We start from the raw sequence: 18,608 nt of genomic DNA on the forward strand, positions 1-18,608 counted from the left end.
GTTATATTTATGGCATTTCATTGGTTTTCTTTTATGCTGTTCTCTATTTTAAACCTTGAATAAATGTAATAATTCATCTCTAATGCCACGTATAAATTTCTGAAGTCTCTGCTACCTTGCTATAGTGTTACTACTCTGCCTCTCTATGTATATATTCCAGTACCTTTAAAAGGACCTCATCCTCTACAGCAGTTCATTTGAGCCAAAGTCATAGTGTGAGCATCCAAATGGACTTTGTTGGCTTGCTTGTTTCCACAGTGGTTTCAACTATGTATGTATTTTCAACTCTTATGTACGAAATTTTCAGGATTTTGTTCTGATATTATTACAGAATATTTTTAATTCTGGGATGCCTTATTTGTGTGCTTCTGTTTTAGGCTTCTGTTTTATGATATGCATTGGCTTCTTCTAAATTACTTTAAAAGTGTCTTCTGTTTCATTATCGTGTTCTTCCATGTAATTTCCTGGGGACACTGGATTTCTTCTTTGTTTTCATTTACCTGAACATATAAACCAGAAGGAAAGTGACTAAAAGTGGTACCAACTCTGTGGGGTCTTGGTTGGCAATTATTATTTTTTTGACACTGGTAACAGTTTCCAGGTTCTGCTTTGGTATCTAGCTGATGCACTGCAGTGATGGAAGCAGAAGTAGTGATGTACACAGCTTTGAATAATTCAAATGTAGTCAGATTCTCATTTTGCTTCACTAAATTAAGCTCCTGTTTTTGTAGGCTTCTGTAGAGGGCAGTTTCTCCACTGCCTCTAGACCAACCAGCTTAGTTTTATCAGTATCCCCCCCACCTCTCTCTGCCCTTATCTCCTATCGTTAGTATCTCAGACTTGCTGTGTACATGTCCATTGTTAGGGAAGGGGAAAGTAGCTTTCATTGGAAATGAGCTTTGTCAAAGTGACCCCATTTGGAAGGTATTCAAATTTTTGAATAGGTCTAGCTTGTAATTTATATAATTCCCAGAATTAGAGCGATCACAGTTAACAAACGTCACAGCTAGGCTGTTTTCCATTGTGTTAAGATTTAATTTTAACTCTGAAGAAAATGGAAGGTGGAGTCACAGTGTTGAGAACTTGGGACAAGGTGGTTGCTGTAAATGCTAAACTAATACACGTCTTTCAGTTTTCTTTAAACTCCTAAGTTTTCCCTAGTTTGAATTACTATTCAGACTTAGAGAAATTATGAAAACAGTATTCATTTGGTGTTAAGAAAAAACTTTTGGAATGATGTTGGAGTCTTGCACCAAAGTTTGCTTGGTTTTTTTGTTGGTTTTTTTTTTTGTTTGTTTGTTGGTTTGTTTTTTTTTTCCTTTAGGTTTAGGTCTGGTTGTACTGAGAACTCCAGTGAAAACAAAGATATTTCATGTATTTGACAGAACAAAAGCCTGCAAATAATGCATACATTTAAAATAAGAGTAAATTAGGTCATGCAAGAAATTAATTGGAAATACGTCATTTATAGGACAGGACATTGTATTGGAGAAAAGCTGCCGTAGCTGTTAAAGATCTCTTGGCATATTTTGTGACAATTATCTTGTGACAGATATTTTTCCTTCATTATAATTAGGGTCTGAAGGGGTAAGCAATGTTGAATCCATGAGGAGATGTGACTTTTTGATTTAGCGTTATCAAGTTGGTTTGTTCTGCCTGCCCACGCATGAATTCTCCATGGCAGCTGGAATGGGGTGGGGAGACAGATGAGAATTCACTGAATTAAGGACAGAAACCAATCTGCAACTTCGTAGTTTACGTACAATGTAGTACAGACCTAGCAGACATCTTATGGTAGAAGTTGAACTGGACTGGCCTCTCAAAGCCACAACACAGGGAGGTGCTCTGCATCTCCCAGGAAAGGTTCCTCCAAAGGAAATTCGAGGACAACAGAATTGGGAATTCCTTGCCTACAGCTGTGAAAAGCAGCACTGTCTCTGTATTGCAGTAATTGTCTAGAACTCTCCCAGCCTAGAAAAGGACAGAAGCAATAATTCTGAACTATTTCTTCTTTTTTTCCCTCTCCATTCATGCATATGTTGTTCAGTTACAGCTATATGATGTAGCTACTCTGCAGGATGTCTCTTCTGGAATTTTTATGTTTTTGTGTGTGTGTGCTAGATATAAAGGTGAAAAACAAGTGTCAGTTGTTCTGGGCTTGTTTGCATAAGCTTGGTTTTGAGTAACTAATCACTACCTAAAATATGATCATACTGTTGTATCTATATAGATTAATTGATGAGTATTATATCTTGGACAAAAGAATTAATGTAAAGCCAAAAGCTTTGAGAATGGATCTTAGATGTTTTAGACATCTGTTGGAAACCAGATTTTTGTTCTTGATGGAAAAAGTTCTAATAAAAGTGACAGGAGTGGTAGGTACAATCATAGCTGTAAACTGGATGTAGAAAACAGGCATTCATCTGGTGTACATTAGATTAAACTGCCAATAGCAGTGCATCAAGGTACACGGAATCCCTCGTGTTGCCTCTGATTTCTGGGTGTGGGTTTGCTTTGGGTTCTTGTACTGCTGACTGTGGGAATTACTTACTCTTGTAAGTAGGTTAAATTGACATGGCTTTGTTTGGTTTTTTGAAGTGTTAGTTGTGTAAAAAGCCTGGAGTTCTCTCCCTCGAGACAAAAATATTGACATGACAAACCACATTTAAAGAATTACTGTCTGGCCCTCCCTCCAGTTTGAACATAAGTTGATGTTGAAGTCAATTAAATGCACATTTGCTCCATTGCTTTTTAAGAATTATGTAACTTGCAGTGTGCATCACCTGCCAAACGCAGGAAGGTGAAATAAACTTAATAGATTTGTAAGACATGTTTTATAGGCATTGGATCTAAAATTTCAGTGGCTGGAGGCAGCTTGTGTGCTACTGTTGGTTACATTTGTTTCCTTACATCTTTTTGATAGTATGTTACCAATGTACTATCATAAAATCAGCTTGTTCTTTCAGAGTTCATTTATTTTTCTTTTTTTTTTCTGATGTTTCAATTTTTGTGCCTAAAATTACTACTGTTAGCTCCAGCAACAGATGGTTTTGTGATGGCTAAGTGCATCGGTGGTTAGTCTTATATTTGAGAAAAGGAAAGATATGTGAAATAACAAATATCAAATTTTGTTTTTTAAAACATTTTCTTGGTCAGAACAAAATGCAGTTGATTTTCTAGCTATGAATTAAATTATATTTGTCCTAATATAACACATTCATATTCAACAGAACCCTCCTGACATTCATAAACTCTCTGATACATTCCATAATAGAAAAACTAAGCTTTAAAATATTTTTAGTGTTTCTAAAAACAGTTTATCTTAGTAAAACAGGCAGTTCAGCTTTGGTTAGAAACAATATCAGAAACACACGTATAACAGCATTGTTTGATGTAGACTGTAGATAAAATCATTCCTTTCTCTTCTCTTCAAAACTAAGAAAGTTATATTGCTAATGAATTTGTTCTGGTAAAATTTGTTGCCAAAATTTGTAGTCAGGACAGATATCTGGACTCCGATTCCTAAAGAGACTGAAGAAAATTTTCATTTAACATTTCTGTGTGAGTTTTAAGTCTTTGTAATAGTTGTGTGTTTGTATTACGCACAAACATAAATGCATTGAATGTCCACTAATATTAAAATATTTCATCTACTTTTTCCTCAGCTCTTGGGCTACAGTGAAAAGCCAGTAAACTTACAAATGTTCATCGGAACAGCAGACGATCGCTACTTACGACCTCACGCGTTCTACCAGGTGCACAGAATCACTGGAAAAACAGTTGCAACAGCCAGTCAAGAGATAATAATTGCCAGCACAAAGGTTCTGGAAATACCACTTCTTCCAGAAAATAATATGTCAGCCAGGTATGTTGCAGCACAGTGTCTCTTTTCTTATTATTTTCATTTGTTCGAAGGTGAAATAAAAATCTTGTAGACTAGCATATTTTCCACTAGTGTGGTTCATGATGAAGATAAGATAGACACATCTGTTTAAATGTGCCAATATGAAAAAAAATAAATGTAAATCACAATAAAGGACCAGAAAGACAGGGAAGTTCCTGAGATAGACAGGACAGTGGATAAGTGCCTCTGAAATTATAGTTCCCCATAAAATCCATACACATACATGACTACACATTGTACAATTGCTTGTGACTTCCTGGCCAGTAGAGTTTTTGTTTGATTGAAAGACACAGGATGTATTTTTTCTGTGAAAACATAGTCATACAGTTCAGTTGCTTGTATCTTAATTGTATGTGGTGATTTCAGTTCAGTTATCATTGCAGGCCTTTCTTTTGTTGTGATTTTTTTAATTTTTAGCAGTTCCATTATTCTAACTTTTTAGGTCTTGCCTAATGTGCTAAATAATAGTGTAATGGTTACTAATAGCACCAACTAAACTGCTCTGTTTTAGCATGGAGGATCTGTGAACAGAATAAAGAATGATTGTTTTTTTTATATAGCATATTTATTTCTTATGCTAGACTTCTGAAGTCAGTCTAGATTTTCCTACTTACAGACTTAATTCTGGTTTCATTGAATGCTGTGAGCCCATGATAATGTGCTGCATAGTATTCCTCAGAAGCTTATGTATACATGTTACTTTAATAACTGTGTGGGTATCATATGAATTATCAGTAATTAATTAGAATGACATTTGATGGCTGCACTTTCCTCATTCTTTAGTCCATCCTAATGCAGAACTAAATATAGGTCTCTTGCTCCTTGTAAATGATGGTGACTCTGCTAAATAACTTACTTAGAAGGTTAAACAATGTGCAGTAATGTTTAATGTTTTTAAAGGTTCAAAAGAGCAGTAGTTAGGTATTGATGAGAGAATACTTGCTGCCACTTTTGACCCTAACAGCTCTTTTCATCTCAGACATTTAAAACAGGCAAATATGAGAATGCTTTAACAAAAGAAAAGCTTTACAGAGTGTACTTTGGCAGTAGTTTGAGTATTTTTCTTCCTTTTCTCTTGTAATCATCCCTCTCCAGTATCGACTGTGCTGGGATTTTGAAGCTTCGCAATTCAGATATAGAGCTCCGTAAAGGAGAGACAGACATTGGGAGGAAGAATACCAGAGTGAGACTCGTGTTTCGTGTTCACATCCCACAGCCCAGTGGAAAAGTCTTATCTCTACAGACTGCTTCCATACCCGTTGAATGCTGTAAGATTACTTCAACTATACATCATTTATATTCATGATTTCTGCATGTATCAGTAATACTGTTATTCCAACAATATATATTGTCAGAATTCTATATTACAAATGTGTGTAAAAAGCATTACGTGTAAAGAGCTAAATTACAAAAAAAAATATCTGTATTTAAACATGATACTTGCTAAATGGCAGCCTGAAGGTTTGGAGGAAGAACACTGGTTTAGGTTTTAAGCTAATATGGCAGTCATATCAAGCAGCTGTATATGAGCAGAGGCAGCTGATATATATCTCTGTGAAAGTAAGTATTCATTTCAGGAAGAACTAATACCATTTCATTTACAAGAATGTGTACAATTAATTGTCTTTATACAGTTCTATCTAATGAGCAGCTGAACTTCTAGTGAGCTTAAGTGCTGGCACTAGAGAATGAAAGAATGAAAACCTGACCTCAAACAATCTGAATTTCTCCTAGAATCCATTTTGCCGACAAAATAAAAAATTTAACTTTTGGACCAATATTTCTAAACTAAAAATTCTGTCTGCTGTAACAGTAGTGATTGCTGAGATTCATGTTGTCTTAGTATTTCTTTTCTATAATTAGATAATTTCAACATGATTTTAAAAGCAAAGGTAAATCCATACATGAACATGATCTATGTTAGTATGTAAATAAATGGTTGGTTTAGTGCCACCTCTGGTTCTTGAAGTTAGACTCATCAAAGAAATGCCTCTATGATTAAATTTGTGAATAATAATTTTTGCCTTTTTTTTTTTTTTTTTTTTTTTAAAGCTCAGCGATCTGCTCAAGAACTTCCCCAGATTGAGAAGTACAGCATCAATAGTTGCTCAGTAAATGGAGGTCATGAAATGGTAGTGACAGGATCCAATTTTCTTCCAGAATCCAAAATTATATTTTTTGAAAAAGGACAAGGTAAATACTATCTAACTTTTTTCTTTAATGCAACACCACTTTTTTCTTTAAAGCAAAACCATTCAAGCTCATTCAACCATTACCTGAGCTTGAATGTAGGAAGTAAGGATGTTTAGAAAAATAGACAATAAATTGAAACACAGGTAATGATCTGAAACTTCATTTGCCCTCTGATGTATATGCTATTCGACAGTTACTAATGAAACAGTGCTTTTGATGCAGGAGGACAATTACATGCTAACTAAATTGGAGTTGTGTATAGTTGAAAGATGCTCTTGACAGATCACACCATTTATTTTCTTCTCATTATAAAAAAACTAAACTGAAAATGGAAACTAAGGAAATGTAGTATTTGTCATCCATGTCATGTTACATTTTATTTACTCATCGCATATGAAAAGATTTACTAAGCTTATGATTTAAAAGTTAGAAAATACTAATTTTTTCAGTATAATGACATAAGATTTTTCTATAGAAGTTACTCTTATAGGATTAACTATTTAAGAGGTCTCAAGATCTGGCTGAGATGAGGTGTGCAGGTGTGTATGTATGTGCTATACTGGCAATAAGATGTGGCATGAACAACAGTGACTTTCTGTAGGTGTAGTAGACTCTTGTGTGCTTGACAAGCCAGTCAGATATTTAATTGCCAGGGAATCAGAAATGTTACAGTCAGTTGTATTTACATGATTCTCATTCTCTAGAATCCACATTCAGTGTTGTAGGGTTCTTAGTCATGGGTTAGAATTGCAGCAGGCTTGCCTTTATCTATTAGCTAAGTGAAATATTATATTGTATACATGCATTTCAGTTGTGGTATCATAATGTCAGTGTTTCCTTCATGCACTGAAACATCTAGAAAAGCTAAACAATTTAACACCAAAAAAGCTCTGTGAATTTTTTTTTTTTTTTCAGTTTGCTACAACTGGATATAGTTTTACAAGTTTTTGTTTTGCAGTATGCAGAGGTGCTCGGGTATATATGTATTTCTTACTCTAAAATGTTGTTCAGGTTTCTTTCCTGGCTCTGCTCTTCTGAATATACATCTTGTTCTTAATGTTTCTTACTTAGACAAATGCATGAAAAATAGTTGAAAAATTAAGGATAGCTGTCTTAAGAGTTCCTTTTCTTGTCTGATTGTCCCTTTAATACAGAGAGCATAAAATTGGAACAACATAAGTATTAATGGTGTGACTTGTACACCTGATTTGAACTTTTGGAAAAAGAGTAGCAAAAGGCATTAAAAAGAAATGTTTGCCATCAAGTACAGCTCTTCTGCATCTTACTTCCTTAACTATTTGAGTTAAAGAGTTTGGGCTCTTCTATTAGCAAATGCAAATTAAGTGTGGGTTTTATGTGATAATATATTTGGACACACACTTTTAGCAGCCTTTAAAGAAGTGCTGCTGTGCTAGACAGTAGTTTTCCTATTAAATTTTACAAAACCCAATAACAGGAGAGCTGAGTGTTAGGTTAAGGATAATGTGTTCTGCTAGGTCAGAGGAAAGAGAGGTTCACCAAGGTGATGTTCTTCCCTCCCAGCACAGACAGCTTGTCTGGTGTTTGAACTACACGGTCTTCTGGTTCAGGGAAGGGTGTTTGTTTTAACTGTATAACCTGTGGGTATGTTGTCTCTCACATGGTGACTTAACCTGTAAGTCATCTGTGTGTTTGTTTGAATAATCACAAATATTAGCAGTAACTTAACTACCATTCAAAAATGTTTCTAGAAAAACATGGGGAAAAATAATCCTTCTATACACTTGCAGTACACACTGCCTCCTTTGGAATTGAATGTAACAATGTCATCAGCAGGTTCTGTTAAAATGCAGAATCCTCCACAACAGTCAATTTATGGATGATGTCTGTAGTGTTGAAACTCCTAAAGAATCTTTATACCTCACACTTTATTTATGATACACATTTGTCACTTGAATGGCCTCTTTATGACTGAAATAAGTGTAGATTAATATCAAGTATTTTAGGTATTTTTAAGATTAAGTATTTAAATGCTTGCAATGTGCTTTCTGCTTGAATTATTTGTTAATTTCTCTCAACAGATGGACGACCTCAGTGGGAGGTAGAAGGAAAGATAATTAGGGAAAAGTGTCAAGGGGTGAGAAACAATTTTTATTACTTTAGAAAGCTTTCAGTCTTAAAATAAGAAGCTAGACGTTTTCATTGTTCTTAAATTTAGACTTCATTTGCTAAAGTAAGTAAATCATTGGCTCATTCAGACAGACAACTGGAGACTTCTAAATTGCCTTAATACTATAAAGTAGTCATTAAGATGATGCTTTGAAGGAATTGGAAATAGTGTGTTGCTTGTGAAAGCAATAAAAAATTGAAAAAGAAATTGAAATGTAGAAAATTTTTCTAAGATGGCAAATAAGTTCCAGTGCATTAAATTTTTATTTAAAAAGAATAATGATCCAAAATGCAATTTCATTGCTAGAAGTTTATGCTTTTGCAGATAAATACAGCGTCCTTTAGATGATGTGTCTGTTTAGTTAAAAACATTACCTTCAGAAGGCTTGTGCTCAAAAAAAGTCTCCAAAGAAAAATTTGCTTATAGTACTGTTTTACTATGTAATATGCATGAACTCGAAGTTTACCAATTTCAAAATATTGATTTGCTTTAGTTTTGTGATGTGTTGTAGTTTTTCTGTAATTAGTAGCAGTTTAATTTGAATTTGATACATAAAACTTTTTGTTGCAACATTCATATAGGCAAACATCATACTTGAAGTTCCACCATACCATAACAAAAACATTACAGCTGCAGTTCAGGTGCAGTTTTATCTCTGCAATGGCAAGAGGAAAAAAAGCCAGTCTCAACGTTTTACTTACACACCAGGTATTAACTAAAAAATTTTAAATTTGCATTTTATTGTTTTTTAAAGTAGACGTTTGAAACTAATTCAGACAGCCTCATACCTCTGACAAGGCAGGTAAGACTAGCTTTGAATTGTTTGTAAAACAGCTTACTTAAGCTTGTCTGACTACAAAGCTCAAATGTAGAGTAAAAAGCTACAGTGCTATGATTACAGCCAGGTATGTCTTTGTTACACCTTTTACAGAATAATTTGCATTCTACTTTCCTTTAAGAATGATGGTGAATCTCATCTGTTTTTCTAAATAACCCCAGTGACGACATGGAAATAGTGAGATCATAGAACAGCCCCCTTTCCCCTGTCAAAAAAGAAAACCAAACCAAAACAGCCCACCAGGTTTAGATACATGGAAGGTAAAATATTTTTCCCCTTTCTGGACACATTGCAGCATGTTGAGAGAAAATAATTTGCAGCTTAACCAGAAGCAAAACCTATACATTGTAACCTTACACTTAGTTAAAACATCTTAATCCCTTCTATTTGGTATGAGGAAATTACTATGAGGACTACTAGGTATGCAGTGCCTGCTCCTTACTTTATTTTAAGCAGTTCCCTTTTTGTAGAAATTCACAACGCATGATTGGTAGTGCATTTTTTGGAGGACTTGAATCAGGTATCTGAAGGAGTCCTTGAAGTCAGATGCGGATATTGATATGGACTTCTTACAGCTAGTGCGTATGCTGACAAAGCCAACTAACTTTGTTGGAAACTACTAGCTTATGCTATTTTAAATAAGTTTGGTTCACTTAGGCTCTCAAACTGCCTACTAATTAAGAAGTGTTACATGTAGGTATTTGGTACACTAAGTATGCACTACTTGTGTTATCAACTTTGTGTTATTTTTCCATTCTTAAGAATACCAGTTCCTAAGATAGTTCTTAGACACATCTTCAACTATATTTTTTGAGGAATCCATATTTAGATAGTGAAATGAAGTAATGACACAGCTTAAATAAACAAGTATATTTATAACTGCACCTGTTATTGCACAGACGTTTTGAAATCCATTTGATCTATAAATATATCTGTTCCTTTAACACTGTATTGTATAAAATAGCAAGCAAGCTGTTGAAAGTGTTAGCATCATTCTACTATTTGTATTTAAAATCATTATATTTTCATTACCAGTAGCTTAAAAAAAAAAAAAAATCCTGTAACTAAAACTGTGTCGGGACTTATCTCTTTGTATGTTAAGAATGATTGTTACCATAACTGAAATTGGGGGATATGCTGAAAGAGCTGCTCTAATTAAAACAGCATGCACTATGCAGACTGGTTCCCTGTGTTGACAGAGTTCAGCTGTTACCATGATCAGAGGCTAAGGAAAGTTTGAAGCCATCTAAAAATTTCATTCACCTTTTCCTGGTGCCTGACACTGAACTCTTGTCCTGCCTGTTTCAATGGAGCCCAGCAGCCCCCCATGCACAGGCCTCTGAGCTGAATACTTTAGATGCACTGAGCCTTTTCAGACTGGGATGCAGATGTCTTTAAAAACAAACGTTGCACAGGAAGTTATTTTAGGAGGGATAACTGCCTTTGAGGAAATGCTAGAAGAGTTTGTCTGGCTTTTAAGAGTTAATATAGCAGGCACAAGACAAAAAAAAGGGCAGAGCAAAAGAAGGGAAATTAAGAGCAAGGACTTTAACAATACTGTTGTTAAACAGCAATCTGTGTATTTATCACAGGATACAAATGGGCTGGACTTGTAATACAGTGTTTTACTTTTTCTAGTTATAATGAAGCAAGAGCACCGGGATGAGGTGGATTTGTCTGCTGTTCCATCTTTGGCCCTGCCTCACACAAGCAATGTCCAGGGCCTGCATGCTATGCGAACTCAATTGCCTTCACCAGAGCAAGGGCATCCACATGACAATTTACTGTCTACATCACCCAGGAGCCTCGTGTGTCCAGTTCAACCACCATACACAGCAATGGTGACCTCAGCAGTATCCCACCTGCCACATATGCAAGGTAGAAACCTTAGTCCAAGTGAAGAGTGTCATGTTGTGCCTCCTGCTGTGGTTCAGTCTTTTCAGGTAACATCAGCACCTCCTGTGAGGCCTTCTTACCAACCTATGCAGTCTAATGATGTATTCAATGGACAGTCTGGTCTTCCTATGAACTCTGTGCCCAGCCAAGGATTTGATACTATTTCATTTCAGCAAGACACAGCTGTACCTCATTTGATAAATCTGAGCTGCCAAGCTCTACCACCAATGCAGTTTCACTCTTCAAATCCAGGTTCTGTGTCAACATCAAGTACAGCAGGGCACCCTCTAGCACACCCAGCTCATTCAGGACAGTCATCTTCTCACCGTCCATCAATGGGATACCACTGCCCCAGCACTGGGCAGGGCTCCATCTCTTCTGCAATGAGTCGGTCCCTCGGGCAGTCTTCTCCTCAGCTACAGCAAGTCCCTTACCATTCTACAAATCCAGCATCTGCTTCCTCCCCATCACCAACAGCTTCCCACCCTTTGGTCCACTCCCCCCTGTCTGGACCTTCTTCACCCCAGCTTCAGCCTATGCCTTATCAATCTCCTAGCTCAGGACCTGCCTCACCGCCCCCGCCAGCCGCTGTCAGCCACTCGGGACAGCACTCCCCTCAAGCACACAGCCCCGTGTTGGGAGGTCTGAATACAGCATCATCCCTCGTACACCACACTGTCTGCGATTCATCTCCATTTTCACCAGATGGGGCAGCTATTAACATTAAACCTGAACCAGAAGATCGAGAATTGAATTTTCAAACAATAGGACTACAAGACATCACACTAGATGATGGTAAGTGAATATTCTATTTTAATATGGGGATATAAATCTACATTAAAAATCAAGCGGGTGTGGTAGGGTTGCTTTCTTTTGTTTAGAACACACACTCCACAGAAGTTAATTTATATTCTTAAAATGGAATGATATTTTTGTGTCCAAAATAATGACTTATCAGCTGCAAATCTGTAGTTACACAGTTCAAGTACTCTGGTCTAATTTGCCCACAGAATTTGTTCCTGTCAAAGAACAGGGCTTGAGGATTAACTTTTACATTTGGTACCTTATACACAAAGAATTAATGTGAAGCCTTTTCTGATTGTCTTGTTGGTATGTTTTAATAGAAGTAACAATAATAGATCTATTTTGCATGAATATAGTTTGGAGTCTTGTTTCTTGGAAGTGTCCCAGCTTTGAAGAGTAGGCTAGTTTTTGAAGAAAAATCACATGTGTTTTGGCACTGTCTCCGTCTCTTCAGACATTCTGTAGATAATGCTGTCATCATTCAGCACCTCTACTCACAGTAGCTGTTATCTGTCTCCTTACCATTCTGGCTACCTTTGCAAGACATTCACTTGTTTAACATAAACAGAACAAGGAACGTTCTACTGCTGAAAGCCAGACTATGAAGTTCTCTACTTTGAATACTTGGACAGTGTTAATTTACAAAACTCATCCAACCAATTGAAAAGAAATATATATCAGATCTTAAGTAACACTTAAACACTTAATCTGTTTGAGACTTAGATGCAAAGCAATTTAAAGAACTTGTCTGTTATCAAGGCTGGAAGAAGGCCTGACTTTAAAAGGTGTTAGGTATAGATGATGGGAATCTTACTAGTATCTCTTTTCTACAATAGCCTTAAGTGTTGTAGCAGGCTTTTTAAAATCATCCCTAGTAATTAGCTTATTGCATCAGCAATAGTGTAAACATTTAAGTGTAGGCCATCTGTTAAAAATCCATGTCAGTCCCAGTTCTTTGCACAAATGGAGCTTTCTTACTACTGACTAGAGACAGCAATCGCAAACATCTTTAAAGACAGAGTGATTTCGAAGATATTGAGAGAAACTGGTCATACAGTTGGACATTCAGTTAAATGTATGTGTATTAATGTATGACAGTATTCATACAGAGCTCTCCATTTAGAAACACTTTGTCAATCAACTTCATTTAGAAATGAAGGAAGAGATTCTATCAAGGACTTGCTGAGGAGAGTAGAGCAAGATTTTATGAAACAGTACAACAACAACAAAAAAGAAAAGCATTTTCCATTTCAGTACTAGAGGAGTGATAAAGAAATCAAACATTTCAAGAAGTGTCATATTAGAACCTACCTTTCTCTCACTGTTTTTTCCCTCCACTCCCACAAAAAAAGGTGTATAAATAAATAAAATGCAATTAAATACTCTACTTAAACTTTTCACAATATAAGCAGAAGTGTTAAGTATGAGCATCTTGGTAGTTTGTTTGAAAGACTGTTCCTCTTATATCACAAATACGAGTTGCTTTTAGAAACTATTTCCTTTGCTTAATACAAAGAAATCACTGAGTTGTTTCTGTGCTGACAAAGACATCAAATCACAGTAAAAGCTGCAAGTGAAAAGCTGCAAAGAATTACCACTTGCTAATACTTTAGAGAAATACAGTATATGTATATGAATATGTATATCAGTATAAGCAATATATAGTCAAATGATACAGCTCAATTAATTTTTTTAAAGAACGCTTGCTATACAAGTTAAAAGAAGACTGATAGATGATGAAAAAACTATACTCTTCCTATATGGAAAATGGAGCATAGTTTTAATTGATACCCTAGCACTGGGTAGCGACAGTACTCTTGCAAGCATAGAGATTGTCTTACTTCCAGTATAATATTATTGCCAATTAATGATTGCTTAGAGGGTTGGGGTTTGTTTTGTTTGTTTGTTTGTTTTATTTCCAATCTGAAAATGCAAATCAGATGTTTAGCCTGAAATCTTCTGTTCCAAAAATCTTGAAGGGAATAATGACAAAAAGCAAGCTGCTTAATTCTCTCAACATGAGTAAATGCTTCTGCTTAATCAGCTGTAAATTAAAAAATGTGTTTAGACAGGAATAGTTTTTAATATTATATCTAATATTATTATAGCTTTAAAAAGTTTCCAAGTTTTTTCTTTCATGTATAATTGAATTTTAGTTTCCATACAAGTAAAGCTAGAACACAAAATAGCAAAACAGTTATCCTACATGAATGTTATAACAGTTGAGGAAAAAAGCCAAATGTAATTGCATAGATAAATGAATGTTGATACAGCATATTCTCCCAATTAATATTTCAAACCTGAAAGGTTTCTAAGGGTTACCAATGAAAGGGAATAAAACTCTCAAAACACCAAGGAAAATAAATTGAAAACTTTATAAGTGGCCTGGAACACTAACCTTAAATATTTAAGTCAGTATTCTTAAAAAAAAAGTAAACAAAAACTCTTAAAAAACACTGACAACGTAAAAGAAAGATTATTTAAATAATGTGCACTACTACAAAATTAGCTTAGTGTAGATATTTTCCCTTTCTTTAAGAAAATAAAATATTTTCACTAGATTGACAGAATCTGATCATAGTATGAAGTGCTGCCTCATGAAAAAACTAGTCCTGGAATTGCTAAGCTGTTTTGCTTTATATACTATTATTTAAAATTACTACAAACAAACATCAAAAATAATCCCACAAAACCCCACTCCTCCCCCCCCCCCAAAAAATGCAAACAATAAACGTTAAGAAGTGGCAGTATAGATATTAGTTAGACAGATTCCTTTAAGCAAGCCTTCTAAAAGTGAATAGCCAACATTCAGGCTTTTTCTTCAAAACATGCCATTATAACCCCCAAATCCACTACTTAATACAGAACTACAAAGCTGCTTCATCCATCGGTGCTCAAGCCAAACCTATCTGTATTACTCTTGATCCAACATCTCCTGGAAGCTATAACACATCTGGATTCATCACTTACAGCTTCTCTGCAAAGTCTAGTGTGGTTGTTGACCAGAAGGGAGTATCTGCTTAATACTTCTAAGTCCTTTGCCAGTTAGAACAAATAGGACTCTGCTCAGACTATGAGTGGAAAGGTTAGCTGATTTGAAGGCAGAACCCCTACCTGGGTATCTGCATAAAATGCACCTTTTTTTTCTTTTCCCCATTTTTTTTCTCTTTTGGAGTTTGTGTGGCTCTTTGTTTTCTTTTTTTTTTCAGCAGGATTTGGTTTATGTTTTTAGGCTTTCTGAATGTCCACCATGAGTTCACTCTTTTGGCTTCCCTTCTTCCCATCCTTGCTTCCTACAGGAAATGCTTTCTAATTCATTTGAAGAAACCAGGGATCAAAATGCTTGAAGATGCTTAGATATGAAATTCAAATTATATCACAGAAAACATTTGAAATATAACACAGTTCCAAAGGAATTTGTATTGTATGCTACTGCTTAAAAGGTGTTCTGAACAAGAGTACTTTTTTCTGCTTAGATCTGTGCAATAGTCAATCTACATAAGCTAGTAAACTTTTGGACTGTAACTATGTAAAAGCAGCTTCTTGCTCTTTATTTGTATGCCTTGCTTTTCCTCCTCCAACCCCCCCACCCCTAATATGTTGGCCCTTCTTAACATCTTTGAGCAAGTCTGCTTTCTGCCCAACTCCCCACACAAACATCCCTGCAAATAGGTGTAAACAAGGCAGCTGAAATGACAAGAATCAGGTAGTTGGTCCCTTCTATCCTTGTCCATATTCATAATTCACACCAGGTTCTGTTGTGTACTCTTCTAAATAAAGGTCCTGTTTCTTCTACTATTGAAAAAAAAATCTAGTCAAAGTTAGACTCAATCTGCTTATATGATGAGGCCTTGCTATTTTTTTTCCTCCTACATTGTTCTTAAACAGCACTCCTGGTGTGATAGTTTACCTATCCCACTGTCATGTTTTAGATTTAAGACAATCCTAATACTGTTGATCTAAAATCTCACCTCTTGTGTTTGTGGTTTAGGAGTGAGTTTACTTTGGGTTTCATAACTTTATACAGTGATGAGATTTCTAACAAGTAAAACAGTATTTCACCATTTTTAAGTTCTTATATTAGGCTGTATTCAGCAAATCAGAATGACCTTCTACTAATCCTCTTGCATTTTTTACTCATTGTATCTCCATTACATAAAGCTGGAGATTAGAAAATCCAGTATGTGAATTTACTATAAATCATAACTAGAAATCCTCTAACTGGTTTGTGTACATAAAGCAGTAAGTCTGCTTTGTCAGATACATTCCATGTAGAATTCTAAGCTGTTGCATTCATTCATTTTAGTAGTTCTGTGCTAACTCTCCAGTAAAATTCTCTTGCCAGGAAGCTCAGAGATTATTCAGGTCTTTGCTAGGAAATGTGTGTCTTTACAGGTAGCTTTTTACTGTAGCTTCAGGTTAACTTCTGGAGAATCACAGTAGTAACTAATGAGTTTTGGAGAACAACTGTAGATTTTATTTCTCTGTGTATGTAGTATATAAACAGTATGGAGATAGCAGTAAAAAGCAATTTACAATTCTAATTCTTCTCATAAGCTTATGGGCTCCTGAAGTGAGACCCTGAGGCTGAGTTAGGTCATTAAGGCAGAACCTGAAGTGTATTTGAAGAGAATGGGAATCTTCTTTTAGAAATAGGTGTTATGAATGAAATGGGGAAAGATACAGACACTGAGCAGTAAATTAAAAGGAAAAGGTTGGAACAATGAGGAAGGGTGAAGAGGATGTTATCCAGCTGGCATTGTCAACAGGTAAAGGATACTATGACCTTCTACTAGTGTGTTCATAAATCTCTGCTAGTGAGGCAGCTGTGATAATGTAAGAAACTTCCTATGTGCCTCTGAGAGCCACAGAACACCTTACACTAATTTTAAGTAAGCTCAAGTAGTTGCAAAAAGATTACAATTTAAGACTTAGAAGAGTTTAGAAACTTACTCTGTGAATGCAAGTGGCATATTCACGTCATGGTACAGATGCTTACAATAGTAGCAGAACTGGAAGGAGTCAGGCATGCCCTTGTGACCCTGGCAAAAATACGCTCAGACACTTTCACACCGCTTTCCATTGCGCAGCATGTGTCCTCTGGCCCCAAGCTTCATGCTGACTGTGTTAGACTCCTCTATCTTCTTGTGTGAGGGCAGGGGGTAAACATATGACTTAAATGAGTTGATTTCACTATGGTATATAAATGTAGTGTGACATCATCACCATGACATGAACAGGGATCTTTGTTACCATACCAAATAACTGCAGAGCTCATGCTCAGACTGCAGGCACAGTCTGCCTATAGAGCTATAAAACATAATGCACACAGGAAAATTATACTCCTCTTTAATATTTCATACAGCCTTATCAGTCAATTTTTTAAAAGAAGCATTTAGTAACCCCGAAATTTCTAAAAGTAAGACTGTCTTATGGCTCAAAATAGCTGGCAAGACAACCCACCACATCCTAGTCCTAGTTTGCTATTGCCTTAAGAGTGTTTTTGACCACAGATCAACAGAATCAGTTGGCAGCTCCACCAGCAGAGAAGACTGAGGGTTAATTATAGCCTGGTAGCTGGTAGCTTTTTTTTTTTTTTTTTTTTAGGGTAGGCTGACAGTGTACTACTTCCTCATGGAGTCAAAACCAGGCTAAATATACTGCACAAACCAATGTGACGTAGCTGCAGGGATTCCTAACATAGTTGCAGTGGGTAGAACTCTCTCCAAAGTTGACAAAAGAAGGCCTGTATCCAAGGAAGTATGTTACACAGTCTATGCATAATGGTTTTGAGACTTACTTATCCTCTTTACACTTGTAAATATAGCAAATCACTGATATGTCCTCTGAAACACACAAATTCCTAGGTGGATGCAGCAATACTACTAAACATAGACAGCTGAGACAGTCTGCCATACAATTACATCAAAATTCTGTTTGCAAATAATATTTAAAAACCCACCCTGCTATTTAGTCCAGCAACACTGCAAATAATCATGTTCTAGAATATTTCTTGGATCAGCACAGACTGCCCAGGGAGGTAAAAGTATTTGAAAAATGTGTAGATGAGGCACTTCAGGACATGCCTTACTGGGCATGGTGATACAGATACTGGTAATTTTTTCTTGAGGGAGGGAGGCAGCAGGCACAGTGAGGAGGATGTTGATGGTTGGAGGCAGTGATCGTAGAGGTCTTTTCCAACAGTGACCATTCTGTGATTCTGTGATACTCAAGTTTAAATCCAACTGCCTGCACATCCTACTTGAGTTCAGTACTAGTAAAAGGCTAAATTTTTAATTAGAAACTGATACAAGAACTTTGACTCCTGTAGGAAGAGGTCAAGCCAAAATGGAAACCAAATGATGTAACAAATGATGTAGCTTTTTGGTCTGCCTGTGTCTGTAATAGAACTCTCATTTTAAGTTGACTAACTGCTTTGACCCAAATCTGATGCAGATAATTGAGGTTTTAAGATTAATAATAACTTCTGTTTACTTAAGGGAGGACCCACGACAAAGAAGTGGTTCATAAAACAATTAAATTTTGATCAGTTAAATAGATAGTTCTCCAGGATGTCAGTTTTCTTTATTTAACTTCCATATTAATTTTAATGTAACATTCTTTGTGTACAAAACACATTTTAGTATTGCTTAAGGAAGGTAAAAACCTTTCTCAAATGTTTATGAAATTATGAGGTAGAAAGGTATTTTTAATACATGTTTATATGGGACCCCAAGGTCTATTGAACTTATGTTTGCATTGATGAAATTCTTTATGCTAACTACACACTTAAAAAGGCTGTTGCTTTATTTACCACGTTTCAC

At 35.8% G+C, this 18,608-nt stretch overlaps 1 protein-coding gene across 3 annotated transcripts in view; it reads left to right on the top strand.

Annotated features, from left to right (window-relative positions):
- Nucleotides 1–18,608, top strand: part of NFATC3 (nuclear factor of activated T cells 3) — a 65,950-nt gene that overhangs the window by 32,721 nt on the left and 14,621 nt on the right. For all 3 annotated transcript variants that reach the window (XM_071756977.1, XM_071756975.1, XM_071756976.1), the window contains exons 4-9: nt 3,666–3,865; nt 5,000–5,172; nt 5,957–6,097; nt 8,158–8,213; nt 8,828–8,954; nt 10,723–11,775. In XM_071756977.1, coding sequence (XP_071613078.1) covers nt 3,666–3,865; nt 5,000–5,172; nt 5,957–6,097; nt 8,158–8,213; nt 8,828–8,954; nt 10,723–11,775 — 1,750 coding nt within the window. The remainder of the gene's footprint in view (nt 1–3,665; nt 3,866–4,999; nt 5,173–5,956; nt 6,098–8,157; nt 8,214–8,827; nt 8,955–10,722; nt 11,776–18,608) is intronic.

This window comes from Heliangelus exortis, chromosome 13, assembly GCF_036169615.1.
Source record: "Heliangelus exortis chromosome 13, bHelExo1.hap1, whole genome shotgun sequence".
Classification (NCBI taxonomy): Eukaryota; Metazoa; Chordata; class Aves; order Apodiformes; family Trochilidae; genus Heliangelus; species Heliangelus exortis.